This window comes from Malaclemys terrapin, chromosome 6 (genome assembly GCF_027887155.1).
Source record: "Malaclemys terrapin pileata isolate rMalTer1 chromosome 6, rMalTer1.hap1, whole genome shotgun sequence".
NCBI lineage: Eukaryota > Metazoa > Chordata > Testudines > Emydidae > Malaclemys > Malaclemys terrapin.
In genome coordinates, this window is record NC_071510.1 from 84,524,035 (window position 1) to 84,551,110 (window position 27,076).

General features: G+C 41.8%; 1 protein-coding gene across 2 annotated transcripts in view; it reads left to right on the forward strand.

Annotated features, from left to right (window-relative positions):
* Window positions 1-27,076, forward strand: part of BDP1 (B double prime 1, subunit of RNA polymerase III transcription initiation factor IIIB) — a 90,636-nt gene that overhangs the window by 47,509 nt on the left and 16,051 nt on the right. For both annotated transcript variants that reach the window (XM_054032392.1, XM_054032393.1), the window contains exons 23-35: window positions 240-376; window positions 2,272-2,479; window positions 3,279-3,463; window positions 4,962-5,181; window positions 7,765-7,982; window positions 8,659-9,043; window positions 13,105-13,230; window positions 13,561-13,597; window positions 14,995-15,078; window positions 16,770-16,998; window positions 18,168-18,331; window positions 19,434-19,557; window positions 20,308-20,491. In XM_054032392.1, coding sequence (XP_053888367.1) covers window positions 240-376; window positions 2,272-2,479; window positions 3,279-3,463; window positions 4,962-5,181; window positions 7,765-7,982; window positions 8,659-9,043; window positions 13,105-13,230; window positions 13,561-13,597; window positions 14,995-15,078; window positions 16,770-16,998; window positions 18,168-18,331; window positions 19,434-19,557; window positions 20,308-20,491 — 2,301 coding nt within the window. The remainder of the gene's footprint in view (window positions 1-239; window positions 377-2,271; window positions 2,480-3,278; window positions 3,464-4,961; window positions 5,182-7,764; window positions 7,983-8,658; window positions 9,044-13,104; window positions 13,231-13,560; window positions 13,598-14,994; window positions 15,079-16,769; window positions 16,999-18,167; window positions 18,332-19,433; window positions 19,558-20,307; window positions 20,492-27,076) is intronic.

Consider the following 27,076-nt stretch of genomic DNA (forward strand, 5'->3'; position numbering starts at 1 on the left):
GTGCCTAAATATGGATTTAGATGCCTACCTGTGGGCACTCAAATTTTAAAATTCTGTCCTATGATTGTTTTTCTGCCTGCTCATTAATGGAATTACATGCTCAAATAGATTTCATTTTAATATTTACAGAGAGCCTTAGTTTCTGTGATTTTATAAAATGCAATCCTATTTTAAAACATGGGACATTTTAGTACTTGTTTGCAGTACATGACCAGTATTGATGATAGTTATATTTTCAGCACAAGCCAAAGGGTGAAAATGAAGCTGTCTCTTCTGAAGCTTCAGGAGATAAGTTGTTGGGTTGTGAGAAACAGATGCCAGAAGGAGAATCTCCAGTGCCTGATATTTACCAAAATGTGTCAGATGAACAAAGCAGGTGAGCTGAAGTTTAGGAAACAAGTTTGAAAGCTTTTCATGCAAACATTTACCTATTGTACAAATAAGATCTCTGTGCATGTATCAGTACCTTTCTTCCCAATGTTTTCCAATTCTCTCTGGTCCTTTATTTCAGTGCTAGCATCTAACATTTTTATTCTGTGGCTTTCTTTAGTTGAGCCCAGGTGCTTGATATTGTTTCTCTGTGGGGCTGTCTTGTATATATTTGAGTTCAAAGTTCTTTCGTACCAAGTTTTGTCTTTTCCAAATGGTAGTTTTTTCCAAATGCATATAAATGTCTAATACATTAATATTTGCATGTTTTTTCAGATAAGATTTCCAGTATTGTTAATGGCAAAGTCCTTATTTGTTTCCTCTGACCCAATGTATTCTTATGTTATTAGTCTAGGTGAATGCAAGTACTAAGTATGTTTGGTTACTGGTTTCCCTGATGCTATTAGTGTTGCTAGCAACAGAAAAACTAAAGTTCCTGATTACATAAATAACTAAAATAGATAGATCTTCAACAATTTTATGCCTCTTATAGAAAAAGAATACCTCCAAAAATACTTACTTTAAATACATCTTTTTTCAAACCACAAGAAATTCTACAAACTTTTTTAACATTGCAGAAACACTAATTCTTTAAAACAACTTTCTTAGCCTTTGCCAGCACTTGCAAGGCAACACATTCTATCCTTGGAGTCAGGGAACAATGCATGTGGTTGTTCCTTTTGGGGATTCCAGAGGAAGTCACATTTTTCCAGCACCCACAGGCAAGGGGAATCTGTTGGCTTGACACATGTATCTTGATTGGGGGAGAGGGGAGGGAAGTAAAGTAGTAATGGTGGGATTCTAGAGACCCACCATCTTTCAAATACCTTGCTCCTGCCCTTAATTATTACTCCTTTGTTACCTCTTCTCTTTTATTTATAAGAAATTCAGAAAGATTGAAAACCTAATCTGAGTACCACTGGAACCAGAGTAGCTATAATGAAATGCCCTCACTTTCCCTTCTTGTTATTGATGCACCTCTATGTTAAAAATGAAATAACAGGGCACTAATTAACCTGAGGTATTGGGGTTCTTAGCTCCTGATCAATTACAAGCAAAGGGGTTGGACTAACAAAATAAATTTTGGAGTGCTTCTTTCATTGTGGTGCTTTTTAAATCATTGCACAATTTCAAACATTCTAAATTTTTATTGGCAATATTGCAACCTTTCTCATCACAGGAGCAATACATGGATTTGTTTACTTCTTATTTTTAAATTAAGACGCATAAGGCACATGTTGTTAGTTTCTATTTACAATTGCAACTTAATGTTGTTAGTAGACATTATGAATTAACATGAAGTATTGTTAGTGTCACAATTTAAGACCAAGTTATGAGGCCTTCTCACCCATAACCCTTAGAATCAAAAAAGGGTTTGCATATAACTGATATATTCAGGTAGAAGTATTGTCACACAAGCATAGCCAGGATTTAAATATTTAAATTCTGGAAATTAGGTATCTAGAAAGCCAGAATTTGTTGATTCCCTTCATATCGCTTTTTTTAGGCTTGGGCTACTTCCTAGTAGTATGAAAATAGTTAGCAGTGATGTGTATGACACACAGCAGAAAAATAATAGTAAGAAAAATCTTGACACTGGGCTTTGGCTATATTACATATTCAGAGTTATTCCCCAAATGCTGAAAACTAGAAACTGTAAATGCGAAAGGAGCACATTTTCCTGATCTTAAACCAAAAGGCACAGCATGGAAAAAATTTGTAACTCTTTTGTATAAGTATTGATTTTAAAAAATCTGTTAACAATGAGTGCAGTAACAGGTTCCATTAATTGTAACCATGTGACATTTTCTGTTTTTAAATCATTGGCACTGAAAAATCCAGTTCCCAAGAAGATAAGCCATGTGCTATCAAACCAGCACAGCTAAAGAGGAGTTGGTTCCAGAGGGCTAGATCAAACCTGGGAAGGGCATATGGCAAGAAAGAAGAGCCAGTGGCAGAAAAAGTTACTGCTCCAGTTGAAGGGGAAACAGGAAAAGCAGAGGAGAGCCCTTTACCACATAGGGATTCTGATGTACATCTCTCTCCAAAAGTGAGAATTTTACTGAGATCTTTTTGTTCATGCTTATTGATACCTGTCTTTTATCTGCAGCTTTTATGAAGAAAATGCTTAAGTAGGCTAATAAACCCACATACTAGGCATGAATTAAATCATTTTTTTATCCTTATGCATGATACTTACAATTTAATATAAATCACTCAGGAACACAGAACAAATGCCTAGATGTTTATTAAGCAAATGGTAAGATTTATCCTGTTTCTTTACCTAAAAACTAAAGACATTTTGAAATTTCAGATATTTTCATGACCCTCGATGTTTAAAATGCACAGGCATTTTAAATGCATTACAGACTATTTGTTATTGCCATGTTTTTATTCAGAGACCTCTAGTAACTGATCAAAAAGAAGAGTACTGGATGTTTTTTATTCTCCCCAGTGGTTCTCAAACTTCTGTATTGGTGACCCCTTTCATACAGCAAGCCTGTGAGTGCGACCCCCCCCCCCCAATACATCAAAAACACATTTTAAAAAAAATATTTAACACTATTATAAATGCTGGAGGCGAAGTGGGGTTTGGGAATGGAGGCTGACAGCTCGCAACCCCCATGTAATGACCTCACAACCCCTAGTTTGAGAACGCCTGTCCTAGACGTTGCCTTGTCTTTATTGAAGGAATAGCAGCAATGACTAGTTACCGTAAGATGCTTAAAGCCTTTAGAAAGAAGTTCTGATTCAGATTAATTTATGGATAATAACTCAGAATGCTTTTTTGTTCTTTAAAAATACCATATTTAATATTAATATTTTTGCTATTCTAAAATAATTTAAAGGCTGAAGTGGATTTGGCCCAAAAAGTTGGTTCAGATTCCTGTGGGGTCACCTCACCAAAAAGAAGCATTCAATCAGAAAAACTTTGCTCCCTTGAGAAATCTTTGAGCTGCAACAATCAGAGCGATCAAAGAAAGAGTTGTATGTCTACAGATGTTGAGAGCAGGCTTCCGAATTATTCTGAAAGGTAACGTTCATATTTCATAAATGAATGGTCTTTAAAACACTGTTGTACTAAGCCATTTATGTTTAAAAATTGTAAGTATTATAAAGCTTTATCAGTAATATATAACTTTGGTTATGGCAGGGGTCACCAGGTGGCACCATTACATAGTCTTAAAGTTTGTTTTCTTGCAGTGCGAACAGATTTTTAATCTTGGAAGAAAATTGCCCTGATAATATTGTTTAGCTTTGGTTTTGTTTGTTTGTTTGTTTGTTTGTTTGTTTTTCCCTGTATGTGTCCCTTTGGTGGAGCTGTGGCAAGCAGCAAGGAAGTTTATTCTCTGCCTCGATGTCACCAACTAGTCCACTTTTTGAGGCATAGTTATTCTGTGAGAACCAGGCATGGATGTTTAGGCTTAGGCCTTTGAAAGTTGGGACTGTCTGCATGCCATTTGTGCCCACCTCTGATCAAGGACTGTGTATATATAAAAAGAACAAGTCGTATTCATGCTATATCCAGATTCACTTATTTCTTCTCTTGTGGGATGTTGACCTGCAAAGCCCTGACATCTGCTACCATTGCTATTACATTAATTTTGCCAACCTCCTTGAGTAGTTTAAGGATTTATTCCTTGTGTTTGAAGAGTCATTTGTAATCTGTATAGTTCTTAATATAGCCAGACTGAAGGACCACTTCTTGGCAGCCTCTTGGCCATAGTGACAGCAACAAAATCAGAGGTAGGGATGAATGCCAACCTTTCATTTTATCCAGTTCATCAGATTTCTCATAACCTGATTTGATTACTTTCTGAATTCCTGCAATGTTATCCTGCTTCTGTTTGCCATAAAATATTACTCCACTGGCAAGTGTTGTTTGCTTTAAGTCATTAGACAGTGCATCATGCCAAGATGAGATTTTTCTCTACATCAGTAACGCGTACCTCTGTATTAATTTGGCCAGACCTTGGATTCTTTCTTTTTCTAATTGCAGAAACTTTCCAATCTTCAGAATCATCAAATCAATTTTATAGAATAAGTTCAGGTTCTTCATTACCAATACCCTAGTATCAGAGAAGACTTTCCCCTCTTCTGTCCCAAGAGAAACAAATGATGATAATAGGACATCTTTTCATCCGCTATCTATTTGTTCGGGGGGGGGAGGAAAAATCTCGACTTGCACTTGGGTTAGCTTTGGGCACCTTGAGCACACAGTGGCTTGTCCTCTCCTGCACCCCCCCCCAAAATATTCCACTTGCACTCAAAAGAGCCAGTACTGCCAAAAAGAAAACTGAAACATCCACCACTGAAAATGATGTGCAGGCAATTTCTCTTTTCATATCTTCCTTTTCCTCTGAGTGGACTTCTTAAAATACTGTATGCGATTAACCTTTATGGGAGTCGACTTTTTTTTCCTGGTTCACATTGTGCAGATGTTACATATAGTTAGGCTAGTACAGTAGATTTGCAAAAGCTATTTTAATGGTCAGTGACTACTAATATGTACAATCATAATATTTTCCTAGGTCCAGTTCTGGAGAAGAAAGTAAACCAAGTGCTATAAAACCTGCACAGCTAGTGAGGGGCCATTTACGGAGGCCAAAGCCAAACCTAGTTAGAGCAACAAGAAAGAAAGAAGCCCTTGAAGAGGGAGAAAACACAACTGAGGAAAAGACTGAAGCTAGAAATACAGAAGAAGGTCTGGTATCATGTGGTATAAAATCAGAAAACCTAACCTCATTACTGGTAAGTACTGAACATCAGATCTAGGTCAGCCTATTATGTCAGTGAATGAATTCTTTTCTTCTGCTTTCTTCTTCTTATGACCTATGGATTTTGCAGAATCTACTTTCTGGATATCAGGGGTTAAATTGGTTCTTTGAATCTCATTGCCAGTGGTGAATAGATGTAAAAATAACGAGCACAAAGCCTACATAGTTTAGAAGTATTTTAAAAGAAAATGTTTCATCTTTTATATTTTACTGCATTACATTTTGATTTGCCATCAGTGACTTCATTCACTTAAATATTCCTTAATTTAATTACCTGCAAATGTAAATAAGTGTTTTTTACACACTCAACAATACAAATAAAGGCAGCTGTTCATAACCACAACTGCTTAAAATCAGTATGTATGCACACAAGGTCTTTTGTGACTTATATATTAAATATTAATGAATGTGGAACTACATAATTCAGGCAACCTGTTGAGGCTTTTATTTTTTATTTTAATTTCTGTGATAGCACTGAGCTGACATAGGATGCTTCACTCTATTTCAGTTGTCTGCAATGTACAACTCAAACTTTTTTTATTTCCTCCTCAGTATATGGTTCTGTCACAGCATGGCTTGCCCTTGTAACTGAAATAGGTCCGGTGCCTCTGTGCCAGTTGGGCCAATTAAGGGGGCAGGGCTGCATCTGGGTCTATAAAGGGTCAGTGAGAGATCGGGGGGATGGGGTGTCAAACTGGCTGAGAGAGCTAGGAAGCAGGAGCAACAGAATTGCTAGAGTCCCCTGGAATGGGAGACAGTGAGAGCCTTAGATGTAAAGGGTGAGCTGAGTGCGGGACTGTTTTGATACATTTGGACAATAAAACTTTGTTAAAAGAGACTGTGGGCATGGCAGAGAGTCCTTAGCAAGCTGAAAAGAAGCCCTGCTGTTTGACAGATTCACTAAATATTTTGGGCCTGTAAATTATTCCAGCCAAAGGCCTGTAGCTGATGATGTACAATTACTGATACATGTTTAAAAAGTGAGATGTTCTTACTGAACTGAACCAACTGATGACTAGTTGAGATTGTGATTTACTGGATAAAGTGAAGATTATTCTTTCACCCCTAATAATTTTCTGGGTTTTATGGTGAAGGTTTCTCAGGGAACTTCAATGGCTAATGGGTTTTTGCCATCATCTCAGAAGAACAAGTTCAAGGGTTCTATGTCAGCAGAGCTCCTGAAGGAAACAGCAACAACAAAATGCTAGGAGGGGCCACTTAATGTAGGGATCTCTCTGCTCTAGGCAAACTTTCTGGTATGTCTGAATGAGGAAAGGTTTTAAAAAAACAAAAACAAAACCAAACAAACAAACAAAAAACCTGGGCATGTTTAGTCTTCAGAAAAGAAAACTGAGGGGGAACCTGATAAGTCTTCAAATACGTTAAGTGCTGTAATAAAGAGGACTGTGATCATTTGTTCTCCATGCCACTGAACATAAGACCAAAAGTAATGGACTTAATCTGCTGCCAGGGAGATTTAGGTTAGATATTGGGAGAAACTTTCTAACTATCAAGGTATTCCAGGTATTAACTAGCCTTCCAAGGGAATCCCCATCAGTGGAGGATTTTAAGAACAGTTTGGACAAATAACTGTCAGGGATGGTCTAGGTTTACTTGGCCCTGCCCCTTTATAGGGAGCTAGGCCTGATGATTTCATGAGGTCCCTTCCAGCCCTCTGTTTCTGTGATTCTACTGTTCTGTTTAAGCTACTTCATCTAAATTGCTGCAGAATTCTCTCTTCATTTCATGCAAGGGCAGAGAAGAAACCATCCTTCATTCGCCTAATCCCACTGTCTTTGCTTTGTCAGAAAATACAAGCAGTTTCCTCTTCCTAGGTGGATCTAGAACAAGTGTAGACAACCTATGGCCAACGTGCCAAAGGTGGCATGCGAGCTGATTTTCAGTGGCACTCACACTGCCTGGGTCCTGGCCACTGGTCCGAGGGGGCTCTGCATTTTAATTTAATTTTAAATTAAGCTTTTTAAACGTTTTTAAAAACGTTATTTACTTTACATACAACAATAGTTTTAGTTACATACTATAGACTTATAGAAAGAGACCTTCTAAAAACGTTAAAATGTATTACTGGCACCTGAAACCTTAAATCAGAGTGAATAAATGAAGACTCGGCAGATCACTTCTGAAAGGTTGCTGATCCCTGATCTAGAAAGTGTGTAGGCCCTGAGCAATCTTCCTGATTGCTGTAGTTAGACATGGGCCACCACCGGTGTGGCAATTAGCAGCAGTAACATGAAGTTGAGTACGAAGGGTTATACGGCTGTACAAAAAACCCCAAAACACAACTCGGAGCAGTAGTCAATAGTTATTTCAAGTGCTCTTCTGGTTCAGCTGGGCAGCCAGGTTAGCTTAGAAAAAGGTTGTCTAAGAAAGAAGCAGAGGTTACAGTTTTGGATTTTGTTCATGAATTTGACTAATGCTTTTTTTTTGGAAAGGATCTATTTAGAGATAATGGAAAACTCTTAATACCATTAGTATAGCATTGTCCATTATCAAATATAAACTTACTTTGGAAGTCATTGTCTTCATGTCTATTTAGCACACATCTGGTAACTTAGTGGAAGTTGCATCCTCCACAGAGGTTTCACGGAAAAAAGAGTCTGCAGACAGTATTGAGGCAGTGCTTCCTAAAAGGAGCAGGCAGTCCTGTAAATTCCAGTCTCCAGAGAGATTGTCGGAGAGTGAAAGTCAAATAGAACAAGAGGAAGATTCTCAGCCTCTTTATGCTCAGGAGAAGACCTCAGACAAACTGATAAGGTGAAGTAACTAAGGGTTTAATAATGATATTAGCCCAACTAAGATCCCATAGTTAAGTTTTTCACTTTTTCTGTCTGCCCACTCTTCTGATGTGGGGTGGATGGGGGTGTGTGGGCATGCACACTCATACTTTATTCCCCAGATGTTTTTTCATGGATGGAATTCTCATCTTAAAACTCTTGACCACTTCTGTCACCCATCTGTACTTGAGTCTTTCTCCTGCAAAGTCAGTGTGGAGAATAGGCTCTTTCTTGACTAAGCTGCCTGCTGAAGGGTTCACAGATTGTAAAATACACATGCGCGCACGCACTCTTGATTCTCCAAAATAAAAAGAAACAATCCCCTCCTCGCTATTGCCATAAATTACCAGGTCCTTTAAATTTCACTGCACAGCAGTTTTCCAGAATTTCTGACTGAAGTTAAAAGATAAGGAAACTAATTATATCCACAATACAATATCAGTACTTTGAACATTCACAAAGGAATGGGAATGCTGACCAAGGGAAGTACTGATTTTATTTTTCCCAGTGTATGATCGTAATTAATTATCATGTCTCAACACTGATCATAATCCCAATTACCACGTGAGTTCACTGCGACTGTAACATTAATTCCTTTTTATGTTTAATATTGCTACTTTACTAAAAAGTGAATTTCTTTTTTTATATCCATTTAGAAGGCAGCCTAGAAGGTCATCCGAACAGGCAGGCCTGTCAAAACGTGTATCTGAGCTAAGAACTTCTTCTGCCTCTGAATGTGAAGTTGATCGCTGTGAAAAGGGAAAACCACGTCGAAAGATTAAACCAAATATCACCAAAGGCAAAGGCTTGAAAACGGCCCACAGCAAGAGATCTGGGAAAGAACATGGGAGTTCAAAGGTAACCTTGGTGACCCTCCGAGCTTCTCAGGAGGAGGATGAAGATGATGCAGATGAATTTGAGCTGGATGATGAAGATGAATGTTTTTCACCAGAAGAAGTAAACAAAGCTCCAGTGTTTGTTCCTGTAGGTCTTCGATCTCCAAAACCTATTCCTGTCCAGATTGAGGAAACCATGGAAGAGGTATGACATGTTGACTTGTTTTGTAGAGTTCTGGTGTTTTGGAGTGTAGTCTTTCCTTTTGCCACCAGCTTTTCTCACACTTGCCTTCGCTTGAGTTGTAGTACCAATAGCAAATTTATTTTACAGACATGTTGTGGGTCAGCAGTTTTTCTGTTTTGTTTAATTGACAAATGAACTGGTGATGGAGTGGCATTAATATTTGTGGCATGTGTTCTTGGTTCTGGACGAGATGCACAGGCTGCTCAAGGAACTTAGCCTAAAGCCCCGTCCTGCAATGAGTATTGTGTGGGAGGCTCTGGGTGAGTCCCGTTTCATTCAATTGGGCTCTCTGTGAGCACAGGAATCCACCTTTGCAGAGTACATTGCAAGCTTGCGGCCTAAGACAGAATGGATGCAAACATTTCAATTTCATGTTTGAGTGTCAGAATCAGAGCAACCTGTGTTCTTCTGATTGCTCTCTCAAGAAACATATCTGACCATAACAATCTTGTCTCATGACATTATACATATTTACATTCTAATTAATGTGTGTATTGCACTAAGAAAAAACTGTTAAAAGAATGTTAAGGTTGCAAAGTGAAGCACCCAAAATTAGAAAATGCTAGAATTAAAGTTGCCTGTGCAGTCTGAATTTGGGCCCCTTGAGTAAGTTCACCATAATCATCTTTAATTACATGACCACATATTATTATTTTTTCTAGGCTTTTAAAAAAAAAAAAACCCACAGAAAACAAATTCTATCATGTCAAACCATTGACACTCACATGGGTTGGAACCTTTAGAGCTACATCATAACTCTCTGCCACTTGAGCTAAGAGTAACTGGTAGCAGTAATAATCTGTCATTCTCCGCGGACCAACCACTAGAGGGAGATGAGACAGAGAGACACTTTGTCACTGGGTTTCACGTGTACTTACTGACATCAGAAGAATGTTGAGACTCAAGAATCTTTTTGGTTCCATTCTAGATTCTGGAGGGAAGTGTGCTCCAGTGGTCATGGACCTTTCTGTCCCACTCCCTCATTGACCCCTTCTAGTTTGTCCCTTCCACCCTGTCCTTATCTCAGTCCCGTTTCTCCTCCTCCCCTGGCTCTTCATCCTAGTTTTTTTGCTCAGTTTCCTGTCTTGCTCCCTTGCTCCTTGTCCTGATCCCAGGTTCCTTGCCCAGCCACTCCCAGACTTGACCCCAGCTCCTTCTCCCAGTCAGTCATCTTTCCACCACAGCTGCCAATTGTTTTGCTCTGCAAGTCAAGTCTTCTTCCTTCTTCTCCTCACTTCTTTGGCTTCTTGCACCCCCACCCTCCTTCCAAAAAAATGAAAACACACCCACAAAAAATAAACCACCACTCTGACTCTTGTTCCCTTTGCATTCAAGTCAGACTGTTTCCTTCTCCAAGTTGCCTGGGAGTAGGAGCAGTAAGAGCATAGGAGAGACTCTCTTAGCTCTCAGTTGTGTAGCCCAGAGAAGCAATTGCAGAGAGAGCCCTGCTCAGTCCCTGCAACACTGGGCTGGAGCATTCTCAGCTGCTTTGTGGGGATGGTGGATGCATGGTCCGGTTGGCGCACAAGAACTCTGAGGGAATGGAGTATGCTCAGTGCAGACAGAACAATTCAGAGAAATTAGCTGCCAGATTCTAGCAAGTGTCTACTGAGCCTGTGCAGATGGAAATTTTTCTTAAGTTTATAGCTTGGCCAAATTGAGCAGGTTTTCAGTACAACAGCAAAAAGCCTTTCCTTGACTCAAAGGCAGTCCTTGCCAAATTTCAAATCCCTGCTTCAAAGTGTGGAGGTATAAGAGCTTCTCAACAAAATGGTTATTTTTTTTAACCTGTCAAAACTGTGTTTTTCCCGAATCTCATTCTCTGAAATGTCTGAATTATTTTTGCTGAAACTTGTAAAATCTAAATAAATTTCAGCCTGGGGCAGGCACCTAGCATGGAAAATTTCATCTGGAACAATTAAGTTTAGCAGAGTCATAAGCCACTGAAAACCGGGTCTTATAATGGGAAATTTTGGACAGCCTTAATAATAGGCGGTTCTACCAGCTCCACCTCTAATACATAGTACTGTTGCCCCTTATCAACTCAAGTAACTAGTCAAACTTTTGGGGCCCTGAGAATGTTCCATTTTGGAGTAGAAATTGGTTTTGGGTATTTTTTTATGCATTTTTGTTTATTTACAGAAAATGCACAAATTACTGTTTCTCTGAACACAGAAGGAACCAAGAACAAAATAAGTAGTTCCTTAGACTTTGTCTACACTACCGCTTTTGTCAGCAAAACTTTTGTTGGTCAGGGGTGTGAAAAAACTGACTGACATAAGTTATACCAACAAAAGTGCCAGTGTGGAAAGTACTGTGTTGGTGGGAGATGCTCTCCAGCCGCCATAGCTACCGCCTCTTGTTGGGGGTGGTTTAATTATGCCAATGGGAGAGCACTCTCCCGCTGGCATAGAGCAGCTACACAGGAGACCTTATGCCGATGCAGCTGCAGTGGTACAGCTGTCTGCTGTAAGGTCCGTAGCATAGACATAACCATAGTTTACAGCCGCAAGCCTCTTTAGCCAACGCCAGACCCAAAAGTGCTCTCTCTAGTGTTTCCCAGTCTCACTGTGCTTACGGGCTGCTGCTTGTCTGTGTCCCTCTCCACCCCCCCTTTGGGTTTTCTTGCCTGTTCTCAGGCCTTGTCTACACTGCCACTTACAACTCTGAATCTTTCTTTGCTTAGGGGTGTGAAAAAACACACCCCGGAGCAATGCAAGTTTCAGCACTGTAAAGTGGCAGTGTAGATAGTGCTACAGTGCTGGGAGCTGTGCTCCTTGTGCTGGTGGCTATTCCCCTCGTGGGGGTGGTCTCTCTCAGTGCTGGAGCCGCGACTATCCAGCCACGTTCAGGCGCTTCCACGGTAGTGCTTTAACATCGGCTGTGTAGACATACCCTCAGTTTCTGTGCGTTCTGCCTTTCCACCACCCCATCTCACCCACCCACCTGGACACAATGCCCAGTGGAACCCCCCTTGCCCACATGGTGCTTGTTTCTATTAGGTCTTGTTGTAGGTGTGGTCCCGTAGTTGTAAGAAACACTTATCTTAAGTGAAGAGTGGGTGCACAAATCAGTTTCGACAAATGTTTTAACTCAGTCCATAACAAGGTTTTGTCCAGCTCATAACAGTATTTTTCCCTTTCAAGTCAACTGGTAAATTCCAGCGGGTTAGGAATTATTCAACTAAATGTTTTTTGTTGTTGTTGTTGTTGGAAAATGCTGATTTGTCAAAACGGAAACTTTTTGAGGAATCGTATTAGTTTTGGGAAAACTTTTTTGTCAGGAAGGTTTCTCAGCTGCAGGATTAGTGAGAGAGAACACCCCCTGAATAGCCTAATTCAGAGCAGGGTCTGGAACCTGTGTCTCCTACATCCATATTTAATATGTTGTCGAGTTCAAGTCCATGCACTGAATTTTTGGGCAGTCTGAATTGATTCAGATCAGGGACTTGAACTTGGTACTCACCTGGGATGTGGGTTTCCTCTTGATCTTTTTTTATTCCATATACATTCTAACATCCTTTGTATTCCTGCTAGGGTTTTATCTGAGATAATCTCAGAAAGATTTTGAAACAAGAAAGAGACTATTGGCAAAATGTTCATTTTCACTCTGGCTGTTTTTCCCAACCAAGAAATTGTATACTTACACCAGCATCCCAGATCCTTTGTCATTTGCTGATGTTGTGATTTGACATTAAAATCATAGAGCTCTTCTAGGTTATTTGAGATTTGAATTCACAGGTATCTTATAGAATTTGTTGCCCATTTGTACCCAAGTGTTTTCTGGAGGAATGACTTTTCAGAGCCTGGCAAATTTGCAGCTAGCATTTCAGATTTGGCATAATTTACTTTAAATCCAGACACTTTCCCAAAATCATAGATTACTTTAGATACTAATTTTAATATTTGGTTTAGAAGAAAATAGTATTATATCATGTGCATATACAGCCATTTTCTTGTGTTCCTGCAAGTTTTAGACAGCTTTCTTTTTTGAATAAATAGGAATAACTTTGATTTTTGCAGCTTGAAATATCTGTGAATGTCCCAGATGTGCCCTGCATTACTACTGCTGAATATCTGTCTCATGATTTAAATGTGGTTGTCCAGCCTGTGATGCAGAGAGATGAAAATCTGAATGCCTCACAAATTGTAAGCATTCCTTTTTAGTAATATGCTTAAGGTTATATAGTATGTTTAATTTTTATAGTGTTAAACATCAGAGCCCATGTAAGATAGTAATAGTATGGCATAGTATAGTTTAATAGATGGGCATGGCATGAGCAGGAAGTGTGCAAGTTTTCTTTAGATGGCTTTGTCAGTCCAATGTTGATGCTGTACAACTCCATTCAATCAGAGCAGATTGCTCATGCTGAACTTTGCAGTTGAGAATTGGCCACTGGGGACTAAGTTAACATTGAAGATTAATTTTATTTGGGATTTTGGCTGTATTTGACAGATCATTTATATCTTTTCTTCAAGGAAGTGACTACACATGAAAATCCAGAGACTGACACAGGTAAATACAAGAGACACTTATTTTTGGAGACAAGAGACACTTATTTTCTCTTTCTCCAAAGAGAAACTGCTGAGCTCCAGTTCATTTGCAAATTTGACACCATCAGATCAGGATTAAACAAAGACTGTGAATGGCTATCCAACTACAGAAGCAGTTTCTCCTCCCTTGGTGTTCACACCTCAACTGCTAGCAGAGCACCTCGCCCTCCCTGATTGAACTAACCTCGTTATCTCCATACTGATTTATACCTGCCTCTGGAGATTTCCATTACTTGCATCTGAAGAAGTGAGGTTCTTACCCACGAAAGCTTATGCTCCCAATACTTCTGTTAGTCTCAAAGGTGCCACAGGACCCTCTGTTGCTTTTTACAGATTCAGACTAACACGGCTACCCCTCTGATACTTATTTTTGGGTGGCCCTTTGTCTTAACATAGACCAAGCCAGCCAACCGTGAGTTGATGAGGTCTTATACATAGTTTTGGAGGAACTGTGCTAACTGACTACTTCTTCAGTGAGGTCCATCAGAAAAACCAAGAGTTACAAGACTGTTGGCTTACATCCAGATTGTGGCTGTCCTGTGCCCACTCACTCCCATGCACTGATTACCCATGCTGTTGGTAGCTGTGCTAGGGGAAAAGCAACCTTTTCAGGGGCTTGAAACAATGCCTGGAAGGTACGGAAATGGGCAAATCCATGGCTCTGGTACCAATCACCATCACTCTCACAGACTTGCCAGCCAGCACATACTATGGGGGAAACAGGGAAACATCATGACTGAGTCAGAAATTGCTTCCTGGTCTGCTCCTAGAACAGTAAAATATTTTTTTCCCATTGCAAAAAGCCCCAAATGGATCCATTGGTTTTTAGAATTGCATTTTGAAACTTTGCTAAGAGATGGCTTTGTTTAAAGATAAATAACCATTTTCAGTGAAGAGGCAAAACCCTACTGGAGTTTATGGGCTTATTTCAGTGTGATGGCTTTGGAACGCAGAAATGTTGTATCCTATGTTACCAAGTAGTGGAAGATGAAAGAAGGGGAGGTACTGTCATCCAGTGGATAGGACACAGAAATGAGTCATAAGACCTGGGTCTAGACCCAAACATCTGTGTGACCTGAGCAAATTGCTTCCTCTGTCCATGTTTCCCTCTCTATAAAATGGGAATACTGCTGCTTACTCAATGTTTGTAGAACACCTTTAGTTTAATGGATGACCATCACTATGTGTGTTAAGTATTGCTACTAATATCTGGAATCCCCAAGAGGAAACAAATTGAAAAAATATGTTTTGTTTCAATTTAGCAAAGACAGTAACATCTGCTTTTTGATCATGTTTTAGTTAAACTTCTAAGGAAATGACTGTGCTTGTGATTTTACATGTATGTGAACAATTTTGCAGGGATTAATGATGGAAGCACTGAAGCTGCCATGACATTACTTGCAATGGGAGATCCAATGTTTCAGTTAAAAATAAGCACTCAAGGTATGATCTATTTATTTGCCAAATCCTTCTGTGTGTGTCTTGGGTTCACTTGTGGGTTGGGGTTTGGGTAGAGGTCATAATAACCCTTCCTTCATATCCTGTCACTATAGCAGCAGGTCTGGATTCTTCCTTAGTGTTCAGTATGAAAGACAGGAGGATGTATTGGGCCATGATTCACTATCTAGCAAGGTAAAGTGGTCCAGCCCCTAGCCAAAATACTGCCAACTGCATTACATGCTCGCCAGAGGTGCGTAGAGCTCTTTTTCAGCGAAACACTGATCTGTACCTCATCACATGGAATACATGCCCTGATCAACTCATTTCATACCGGCAGTATGACTCTTGAACATAATGGGCATTCAGCACCTTTTTTTCTCTGCTGTCCTCTGTTTGTACCACTAAGAAGGATTTTGCAGGTGTGTATGTGGATATGTTCACTGCTATGTATTACAGTTACTTCAGACTCAGGCTAATAAAGTACTCATGCCACCATACACCCAGATGAATCATTTTATGATTTAAAAATTTAAGTCTAGGTCATTTTATTGTCTTACCTTTTCTGAGATAGATCCAGAACTTGTTCTCAGGTTTGGTCTCTTGCTTAGAGTTAGCAGCAGTTGGCAATACTGCAGAGGAGGAGTGGGGGAGCAGAATCAAAAAAATTTTTTTTTAAAAAGAAGCCAGTATAGATGGCAACACCACTGCCACCCATATTGAAAGAACTGTTGCAGCACTATGTAACCGTCACTGGTAGCAAGGGGGCGGAGGAAGTAAATTAATTTTCACTTCAGCCTTCAGCTCTTCATAGAGGTTCAATTGGCTGCTGAAGCTTTAGGAAAATTCTTACTGAATTCTTACTGTTCTTACATTTTATCCATTGAAAGATCAGTTCTTAGTTCTTTCTTTGATAGGACACTCAGGTTGTTCACCTAAGTGTTTTTGTTAATTTTTAAAACAAAATTGTACAAAAAACAAATGGTGATTCAAAGGTTGAAGATTTGGTATCCTCATCCAGTCTCTTTTGGGAGATGAAACTTGATCTATTAAAAGCATTTGTTTGAGAGGTTTGTTTGTTTTTTTTAAAGTATTAAACTAGTACTAAGATTATTTTCATTATCCCTGAATCCCCAAAACCTGGTTATGCTCAGTAGTGTGATTGGTGCAGCTGAGACATAAATATCAAGTCACTCTATACCCTGGAGAGCTTATACTCTAGAAAATAAACCTGGAAAGACAAGATATGCTAGAGGAGATCCAGAAAAAGCATTAGCCCCCTAGATTTTTGTATTGTGATTCTTTTTGTGTTTTGTGTAGGTCTTACAGAGACTAGTGTCTCATGAGTCAGACCAGTGGAGAAGAGCCAGGCTTATGTGGTCCATAGTAGTCCATCATCTGTTTTGTCTTACTACTTTAACCAGAAAAATTGTTTTCCATTCTGTTTAGTTATACTGTTAAACCATTGTTTATTAACCTGGCATTAGGTTGACTTTTAACATATGTAGAGGTAATCCTTGCACTCTAACCAACAAAAAATCTAGACTTCAAGATGTGCTTTTACCCAGGATTTGAATTTGTATCTCTGTAGAATGCCGTTATTCAAAATGAGGCCTATGGTTGATCTACCTGTAAATGGCTTCATGTGGAGACATAAAACTTGCATCTTTTTAATTATGCCTTTATTTTTAAACAAGGAAGGACACAGGTGTTTCCTGATCAAGATGAATTGCACGTGGCTGATAGCCTCATAAACCAGCCTAATACAGAGCAAAATGCGGCCCCAAGTAATCAGTCACTTTCTTCACCTACTAATAATGAACTGGTTCCCTCAGAGGATGGAAACAAAGTCATTCTACAGGACCAAAGTTCTGGAAAAGAAGCAAGTGTAGAAATTTTTTTTAAGGAAGATGCTGCACCCAGCAGGTTAATTTCACTGTTTTTCTTTAATCTTCCCCCCCAGTGATCCATTCTCTGACAGGGCTCCCCTTTCAGGCTTCTGCCACCATACTTTTAGGTTGACAGGTAGTCTTGTTTTAGCTATTACAGCTCATAGGTTATGTAGTTCCACTTCATATGGATGCCTGTCCTTTTTTCTTCCCTTTTAAATAGGGACTTTATGTTTAGGTTAAAATAGGAGTGATGGAAATGTACAACTTCCAATTCCTGAATCCCCATTTTAAAATAAGGATATGCTTGAAAAAATGAATTTTAAAACTTACCTCACATGTCTGGCCATTATTTTATCTGGCCTTTTTTTCTGAAGACTTTGTGTCACTGGTCAGACAAAGGCCAGTGGTTTAAATTTCATTGCTTCCTGTCACTTGTCATGCAGCTTAAAGGCTTTCAGGTGGCCACTGTACATCTATAACTAATAGCAAAAAAGGCTTCTGCCATAGCTAGAGCACGTGGCTCTGCTCTGCTTTCTGTTGTGGAATATTGTTTAAAGATGAACTTCAAGTTAATGAAGTAACTCAATGAACTTATTTTCAAAATGCAATTGGTAATCATGTCAGCTTGTTTAGAAAGTTCATTTTTTTAGCTGCTTGCAAAAATGATCAAACGTAGGTTCCCTGCAAAAGTTTAAGATCTTTACATTGAAGCAAAACCTGACAGTGCTAATGTGTAACTTCACCTGCTTGTTTTAACCCAAATTGACCCCTCCAAAAATCAACCCCCAAGCCTTCAAAATTAGATGACCTACTTCTACTTTAAGGTTAAATTTAATCAAAATATTACATTTTTTAAAGATTTCGGTTGCAGAGTTAAAATTCTGAGTTATCTAGCTGCTGTAAACCTACTTGTTCTGGTCCTTGTTGGTCACTATGATTACAGCTGTACTCAGGCTCCAGTCACTCAAAGTTCTCCCAGTTCAACTGGTCTTTCTGCTTCTCTTCTTCCTGCCAGCCTGTTCATTTTTCCTGCTAACTCCATCACTACTCTTGTTCATCGGCCCAGCTGCCTCCCCTCCTCTCCTCCCCCCACCATTACGGCCCTCATTGCTGGTATTAATTTCTTCTTGACACTGAATTCAAACACATTAAAGAATGGAAAGGTTAAGTTACATTTTATGGTGTTTTTCTATTTCTTTGTAGTGATCACCCTGTGCCCAAAGTGAATAGTACACCAAGGTTTGCAAGATGCAGACTTCCTAAGCCTAAACCAAATCTTAGCAGAGTACTGGGAACAAACAGGAATGTTCATCAGAAATCTCTTAGTCCAAATGCCGATGTGGAGCAATTCAAGCAGGTTCAAAGTGGTGAGCTTCTCCTTTATTTCCAAGCTTTAGAAAATAGGAGTCTAAAGTTAGGCTCCTAAATATGGAATTAGGAGTAGATCTGGGTGAATCACCTTTTTTGATAGGCTGGCATATCTGAAAAATTGGATAAAAAATTGTGGGTCAAATCAAATCCAAAAATTTCAGTGAATCAAAAATTAGTTTGGGTTCTAATGAAACAACGTATTTACAGGCATTTTTAAAAGGTGAGGAGGCAGCAGCCTTATAACTTTTAGCCCAGTGGTTAGGGCATTCACCTGGGAGAGAGGAGACCTGGATTTAACTCCAGCTTCAGAGTTTGGATTTGAACCTGACTCTCTCCCATCCCAAGAGAGGTCCCTTAACCACAAAGCTGTAGGGTATTCTGGGGTGGATTTGTCTCCATCTCTTCCTTTGAAGCTGTTCCATGTTGTAAAAACTACCTTAATAGGCATTGGGCCAGACAGAGTGGGTAAGAATAACTCTGCAGCCTGATGGTTAGGGCACTGATGTGGGAGACATAGGTTTGAATCCATGCTCTGAATCAGGGACTTGAACCCAGGTCTCCCTTCACCCAGGTGAGTTCCATAATCCATCGGGCTAAAAGTCAGAAGGTGGCTTTCTCCTCCTTCAGTCATTTTAACTCTAGGCCAAATTTTTATTTCTGGATAAAACTATTTGGCACATTCATGGCAAATTTGCAAATTGTTTCAGATCAATTGAAACTGCATTTTTAAACTATTTGTCTGAAATATTTTGCCCAACTCTTCTTAAGAGCCTAACTTTTTAGGTGTCTTTTTTTCTGAAAATCTTGGCCATACAACTAAAACAAATTGAAAACTCAGCTTCCTGTTCATGTCTACAGGCATGCATCAACATTTCAACTGCAGAGTGTCCAACTATTAAATTCCATACCTGTCTCTTGTTCTTGTATCTCTTCTTTAAGTGTAACTATATTTGTCTTTGTAGTATTTTTGTAAGGAGTCCCATAAGCTAATGCATACATGGTAGTGTAAAGCATTCAAACAGTAAGTCTTCTTGCTGTTGGTAGCAAAATATTACACACAATAATGAACATGATTTAATTTAATTTTTAAAATCTTAGAGGGGAAAGCTCTAAGAGAGACCATAGAAGAGCAAGATGTAGATTTAGAATGGAAGGTCAGACCAGCTGAGAACAGTTCTGCAGATCTGCAGAATTTTGGATCTGGAAGCACAGACCTTGCCGAGTAAGTAGATAAAGTTAACATATGAAAAAATCCTTTATTCATATGCTAATTGGTATGTGTCTTAAATGTTTTGGACTAAATTTTCAAAAATGTGAATTTCAAATGGATGCATAACACAGGGAGATGTACGTACAAATATACATTTAAATTGTGGGAAACTGGCAATGGTGTCTGCAGTTGTTTTGGATGCACGACTTTAGTTCCACAGTGTGGCAGGGGGTTTTTGGGTGTTTTTTTTTTTTTTTTTTTAAAGGCCTTTATGTACTGAATATTCTTTATGTAAGGCTAATGGAATCAAAACTTTTATTTGTATGTTTGGCAGAGTAGCCACTATTGAGTTCCAGAAACTGAGAAAGCAACTAGGTCCATTTTTCTGATAGATACTTCGGATGAAATTTATGGAGGTCATGGTTCATCTGTGGGCTGTTTGACTGTGCTTGCAGCTAATGTCTCACTTTGGATGCCTTGTGAGACTGAGCTAGGAGAGGTTTTGTCAAATAAGGCATTCCCTAAAATATTTTACTCTTAGGAGATTTCTGTGGAGATTTTTAATATTTTTCCTTAATAGAGGAATCTATTTATGGTATAAAGTGTTTGTTTTTTGTATGATTTGTTTTACTTTTTGCATAAAGGAAATATTTCAGCACACAGTAGCCATAACAGCCTTGCGGACTGCCTGATTTACCCCATGTCACAGTATATGTTACATATTCTTTAATTGGTTTCAAATTAACTGTATACATTTTTCAGGACAGAAAACAAGACAAGAGAGACTTGGGAAGCTTCAGTGGAGTTAAAAACTCCTATAATATCTCCAAAAGCAGAGATTTTCCTACCTGGGCTAGAGAATGATCCTAATCAAATTTCTACTGGTGTCCTTCCTGAAAATAAGCCTGAGCTTATGCACAGCTTGCATGAAGTTCAGTTGACACAGGTAAAAAGAACTTGTATTTTTTAAAACATGTGATGTATTAGAAATGCCTGATTTTGTAAGAGTCTGTAAAAAGAGAAGTTATTTGGAGAAACTATAAAGAAGGCAATGACATTTTTTTTTTTTTAAGTTTACATCCTTTCTGGGTAACTAAGTGAAATTTAATGGCCTATGGTATTCAGGAGGTCAGTTTAGATGAAACTGGTTAGTTTCCCTTCTGGCCTAAAAAAATTCTATGAATCCTAAATCACTTTTTCTTGATCGGATAATTTAGCCCTGAACTACCATAATATGCACATACATAGCATAGATATGCAATGTTGGGATTTGCATGCATCCATAGATATGTCCACACAAATATCCCAAATTGTGCTCCCCCTTTGAGGTGTGCATGGTTAAGTTGTGCACATTTGATTCTTTAGCCTTAGATTGTACTTTTAGTTTTGCCAAAATGCTATTATGATCAGACTTGCATTTCTATACCTACTTTCTCTCATTTTATTAAAAATTATTATTGGCCTTTTTCTGGCAGAATTTTGATTGACAAGGTGGGTGAGGTAATATCTTTTATTGGACCAACTTCTGTTGGAGAGGGAGACAAACATTCAAGCTTACACAGAGCTTTTCTTCAGGTCAACTTGTCTGTCTCACCAACAGAATTTGGTCCAATAAAGATATTCCTTCCCCCATCTTGTCTCTTTAATATCCTGGAACCAACATGACTTCAACAACACTGCATACAAGCTTTTAGATTGTACTTTCATGCTATTAATTGTCTAACAATTAACAAACAAATGAAAAAACCAAAACCCTCCTAGTTATTCTTAGGGTATGTCTACACTACGAAATTAGTTCGAATTTATAGAAACCGGTTTTATTGAAACCGGTTGTATACAGCCGATTGTGTGTGTCCCCACATAAAATGCTCTAGGTGCTCTAGTCGGCGGACCGCGTCCACAGTACGAGGCTAGCGTCGACTTCCGGAGCATTGCACTATGGGTAGCTATCCCACAGCTATCCCACAGTTCCCGCAGTCTCCGCCGCCCCTTGGAATTCTGGGTTGAGATCCCAATGCCCGGATGATGCAAAAACAGTGTCGCGGGCGGTTCTGGGTACATGTCGTCAGGCCCCTCCCCCTCCGTCACAGCAACGGCAGACAATAGATTCGCGCCCTTTTACCTGGGTTACCTGTGCAGACAACATACCATGGCAAGCATGGAGCCCGCTCAGCTCAGCTGAGCTCACCGTCACCATATGTCCTCTGGGTGCCGGCAGACGTGGGACTGCATTGCTACACAGCAGCAGCTGCTAACTGCCTTTTGGCGGTAGACGGTGCAGAAGACTGGTAGCCTTCATCGGCGATCTGGGTGCTGGCAGCCATGGGGCTTGCCTTTTGGCAGTATATGGTGTATTACGACTGTTAACCGTCCTATTACAAGTCGGGTCATCGCACATTAGCAGAGTCTTCCCCGAGCACCCGATCGTGCAATAGGCCTGAAGACCATCGTCATACACTAACTGCCAAGCGCCCAGTATTTGCTGCCAAGCACCCAGAAAGATGCCGAGGGCTATCAGTCACGCTGCACCGTCGTCTTAAGATGTAAAAAATAGATTTGCTCTGTATTCATTTGCTTCCCCCTCCCTCCGTCAAATCAACGGCCTGCTAAACCCTGGGTTTTCAGTTTAATCTTTGGGGGGACCATTCTGTGTGACAGTTGTTTGTGTTTCTCCCTGATGCACAGCCACCGTTCTTGATTTTAATTCCCTGTACCTGTACGCCATGTCGTCACTCGGCCCGCCCTCCCTCCTTCCCCTAGTCCGTCAGATACTACTTTCGCGCCTTTTCTTTGAATTCTGGGTTGAGATCCCAATTCCCGGATGATGCAAAACAGTGTCGCGGGCGGTTCTGGGTACATGTCGTCAGGCCCCTGCCCCCTCGTCACAGCAACGGCAGACAATAGATTCGCGCCTTTTTACCTGGGTTACCTGTGCAGACAACATACCACGGCAAGCATGGAGCCCGCTCAGCTCAGCTGAGCTCACCATCACCATATGTCCTCTGGGTGCCGGCAGACGTGGGACTGCATTGCTACACAGCAGCAGCTGCTAACTGCCTTTTGGCGGTAGACGGTGTAGCATGAGTGATAGCCGTGGGGCTGGCAGCCGTAGGGCTGCATTGCACCAGCCCCTTGCCCTTTGGTAGGCGATGGTATATTATGACTGGTACCCATCGTCGTCGTACTGGAGTGGCTGTCAATCATGGCCACCTGGGCAGACATGCTACTGTTTCGATGATGATGGCTACCAGTCGTAGTATACTATTTTCTGCCAATTGCCCAGTATTGTCTGCTAAGCACCCAGAAGAGGCCGAGGGCGATGCTGGGTGCTGGCGGACGTGGGGCTGGCAGACGTGGGGCTGCATTGCTACACAGCAGCAGCCCCTTGCAGATGATGGTATATTATGATTGGTATCCATCATCATCATACTGGAGAGGCTATCACTCATGCTGCACCGTCGGCTGCCAGCTTAAGATGTAAAAAATAGATTTGTTCTGTATTCATTTGCTTCCCCTTCCTCCGTGAAATCAACGGCCTGCTAAACCCAGGGTTTTCAGTTTAATCTTTGGGGGGACCATTCTGTGTGACAGTTGTTTGTGTTTCTCCCTGATGCACAGCCACCTTTCTTGATTTTAATTCCCTGTTCCTGTACCTGTACGCCATGTCGTCACTCGGCCCTCCCTCCCTCCCGCCCTCCCTCCTTTTCCTGGTCCATCAGATACTACTTTCGCGCCTTTTTTCTGACCAGGCGCCATAGCTAGCACTGGGATCATGGAGCCCGCTCAGATCACCGTGGCAATTATGAGCACTATGAACACCACGTGCATTGTCCTGGAGTATATGCAGAGCCAGGACATGCCAAAGCAAAACCCGGACCAGCCGAGGAGGCGATTGCAGCGCGGCGAAGAGAGTGATGAGGAAATTGACATGGACATAGACCTCTCACAAGGCACAGGCCCCAGCAATGTGGAAATCATGGTGTCACTGGGGCAGGTTCATGCCGTGGAACGCCGATTCTGGGCCCGGGAAACAAGCACAGACTGGTGGGACCGCATCGTGCTGCAGGTATGGGACGATTCCCAGTGGCTGCGAAACTTTCGCATGCGTAAGGGCACTTTCATTGAACTTTGTGACTTGCTTTCCCCTGCCCTGAAACGCCAGGATACCAAGATGAGAGCAGCCCTCACAGTTGAGAAGCGAGTGGCGATAGCCCTGTGGAAGCTTGCAACGCCAGACAGCTACCGGTCAGTCGGGAATCAATTTGGAGTGGGCAAATCTACGGTGGGGGTTGCTGTGATCCAATTTGCCAGGACAATGAAAGACCTGGTGATATCAAGGGTAGTGACTCTGGGCAACATGCAGTCAATAGTGGATGGTTTTGCTGAAATGGGATTCCCAAACTGTGGCGGGGCCATAGACGGAACCCATATCCCTATCTTGTCACCGGAGCACCAAGCCACCGACTACGTAAACCGCAAGGGGTACTTTTCAATGCTGCTGCAAGCCCTGGTGGATCACAAGGGACGTTTCACCAACATCAACGTGGGATGGCCGGGAAAGGTACATGATGCTCGCGTCTTCAGGAACTCTGCTCTGTTTCGAAAGCTGGAGGAAGGGACTTTCTTCCCGGACCAGAAAGTAACCGTTGGGGATGTTGAAATGCCTATCGTGATCCTTGGGGACCCAGCCTACCCCTTAATGCCATGGCTCATGAAGCCGTACACAGGCAGCCTGGACAGGAGTCAGGACCTGTTCAACTACAGGCTGAGCAAGTGCCGAATGGTGGTGGAATGTGCATTTGGACGTTTAAAAGCGCGCTGGCGCAGCTTACTGACTTGCTCAGACCTCAGCGAAAAGAATATCCCCATTGTTATTGCTGCTTGCTGTGCGCTCCACAATATCTGTGAGAGTAAGGGGGAGACCTTTATGGCAGGGTGGGAGGTTGAGGCAACTCGCCTGGCCACTGATTACGCGCAGCCAGACACCAGGGCGGTTAGAGGAGCACAGCAGGGCGCGGTGCGCATCAGAGAAGCTTTGAAAACGAGTTTTGTGACTGGCCAGGCTACTGTGTGAAACTTCTGTTTGTTTCTCCTTGATGAACCCTCCAAACCCCCCCCGACCCGGTTCACTCTACTTCCCTGTAAACCAACCACCCCACCCCACCCTCCCCTCCCGCTTGCAGAGGCAATAAAGTCATTGTTTTTTCACATTCATGCATTCTTTATTAGTTCCTCACAGAAGTAGGGGGATAATTGCCAAGGTAGCCTGGGATGGGTGGGGGAGGAGGGATGGAAAAGGACACACTGCATTTTAAAACTTTAACTCTTATTGAAGGCCAGCCTTCTGATGCTTGGGCGATCATCGGGGTGGAGTGACTGGGTGGACGGAGGCCCCCCCACCGTGTTCTTGGACGTCTTGGTGAGGAGGCTATGGAACTTGGGGAGGAGGGCTGTTGGTTACACAGGGGCTGTAGCGGTGGTCTCTGCTCCTGCTGCCTTTCCTGCAGCTCAACCATACGCTCGAGCATATCAGTTTGATGCTCCAGCAGACGGAGCATTGACTCTTGCCGTCTGTCTGCAAGCTGACGCCACCGATCGTCTTCAGCCCGCCACTTGCTCTTTTCATCCCGCCATTCATCCCGCCACCTCTCCTCTCGTTCATATTGTGCTTTTCTCATCTCCGACATTGACTGCCTCCACGCATTCTGCTGTGCTCTATCAGCGTGGGAGGACATCTGCAGCTCCGTGAACATATCGTCCCTCGTCCTACGTTTTCTCTTTCTAATGTTCACTAGCCTCTGCGAAGGAGAAACATTTGCAGCTGGTGGAGGAGAAGGGAGAGGTGGTTAAAAAAAGACACATTTTAGAGAACAATGGGTACACTCTTTCATTACAAGGTCGCATATTTCGGCTTGCAGGCAGCCATGGTAGGCCACAGTGTTTTGGCTTTTTTAACCTTCTTAACATGCGGGAAAGGTTGCAAACAGCAGCGCATTTCCCATATCAAGGATGAATTGAGTTGTCCATTTAAAATGGGTTTTCAATATAAAAGGAGGGGCTGCAGTTTCCCGGTTAACATGCGGCACAAACACAAGTAACCCCCCCCCCACACACACACACGATTCTCTGGGATGATCACTTCACCCCTCCCCTCCACTGCGTGGTTAACAGCGGGGAACATTTCTGTTCAGAAGAGCAGGATCGGGCGCCTCTGAATGTCTCCTTAATAAAATCACCCCATTTCAACCAGGTGACCATGAATGATATCACTCTCCTGAGGATAACAAAGAGAGATAAGGAATGGATATTGTCTGCATGCCAGCAAACACCGGGACCATACGCTGCCATGCTTTGTTATGCAATGATTCCAGACTACGTGCTACTGGCCTGGCGTGGTAAAGTGTCCTACCATGGCGGACGGGATAAAGCAGCCCTCCCCAGAAACCTTTTGCAAACGCTTTGGGAGTACATAAAGGAGAGCTTTCTGGAGATGTCCCTGGAGGATTTCCGCTCCATCCCCATACACGTTAACAGACTTTTCCAGTAGATTTACTGGCCGCGATTGCCAGGGCAAATAAATCATTAAACACGCTTACTTTTAAACCATGTGTAATGTTTACAAATATTTACAAAGGTACACTCACCAGAGGTCTCCTCTGTGCCCTGAGGGTCTTGGGTGAGTTCGGGGGTTACTGGTTCCAGGTCCAGGGTCACAAACATATCCTGGCTGTTGGGGAAACCGGTTTCTCCGCTTCCTTGCTGCTGTGAGCTACCTACAGTACCTCCATCCTCATCTTCCTCGTTCCCCGAACCGTCTTCCCTGTGTGTTTTTCCAGTGAGAGAGTCATAGCACACGGTTGGGGTAGTGGTGGCTGCACCCCCTAGGATCGCATGCAGCTCCGCGTAGTAGCGGCAAGTTTGCGGCTCTGCCCCAGACCTTCCGTTTGCTTCTCTGGCTTTGTGGTAAGCTTGCCGTAGCTCCTTAATTTTCACGCGGCACTGCTGTGTCCCCCTGTTATGGCCTCGGTCCTTCATGGCCTTGGAGATCTTTTCTAATACTTTTCCATTTCTTTTACTGCTACGGAGTTCAGCTATCACTGGTTCATCTCCCCATATGGCGAGCAGATCCCGTACCTCCCGTTCGGTCCATGCTGGAGCTCTTTTGCGATCCTGGGACTCCATCACGGTTACCTGTGCTGATGAGCTCTGCGTGGTCACCTGTGCTCTCCACGCTGAGCAAACAGGAAATGAAATTCAAACATTCGCGGGTCTTTTCCTGTCTACCTGGTCAGTGCATCTGAGTTGAGAGTGCTGTCCAGAGCGGTCATAATGAAGCACTGTGGGATAGCTCCCGGAGGCCAATAACGTCGAATTCCGTCCACACTACCCCAATTCCGACCCGCAAAGGCCGGTTTTATCGCTAATCCCCTCGTCGGAGGTGGTGTAAAGAAACCGGTTGAAAGGACCCTTTAAGTCGAAAGAAAGGGCTTCGTCGTGTGGACGTGTCCAGGCTTAATTCGATTTAACGCTG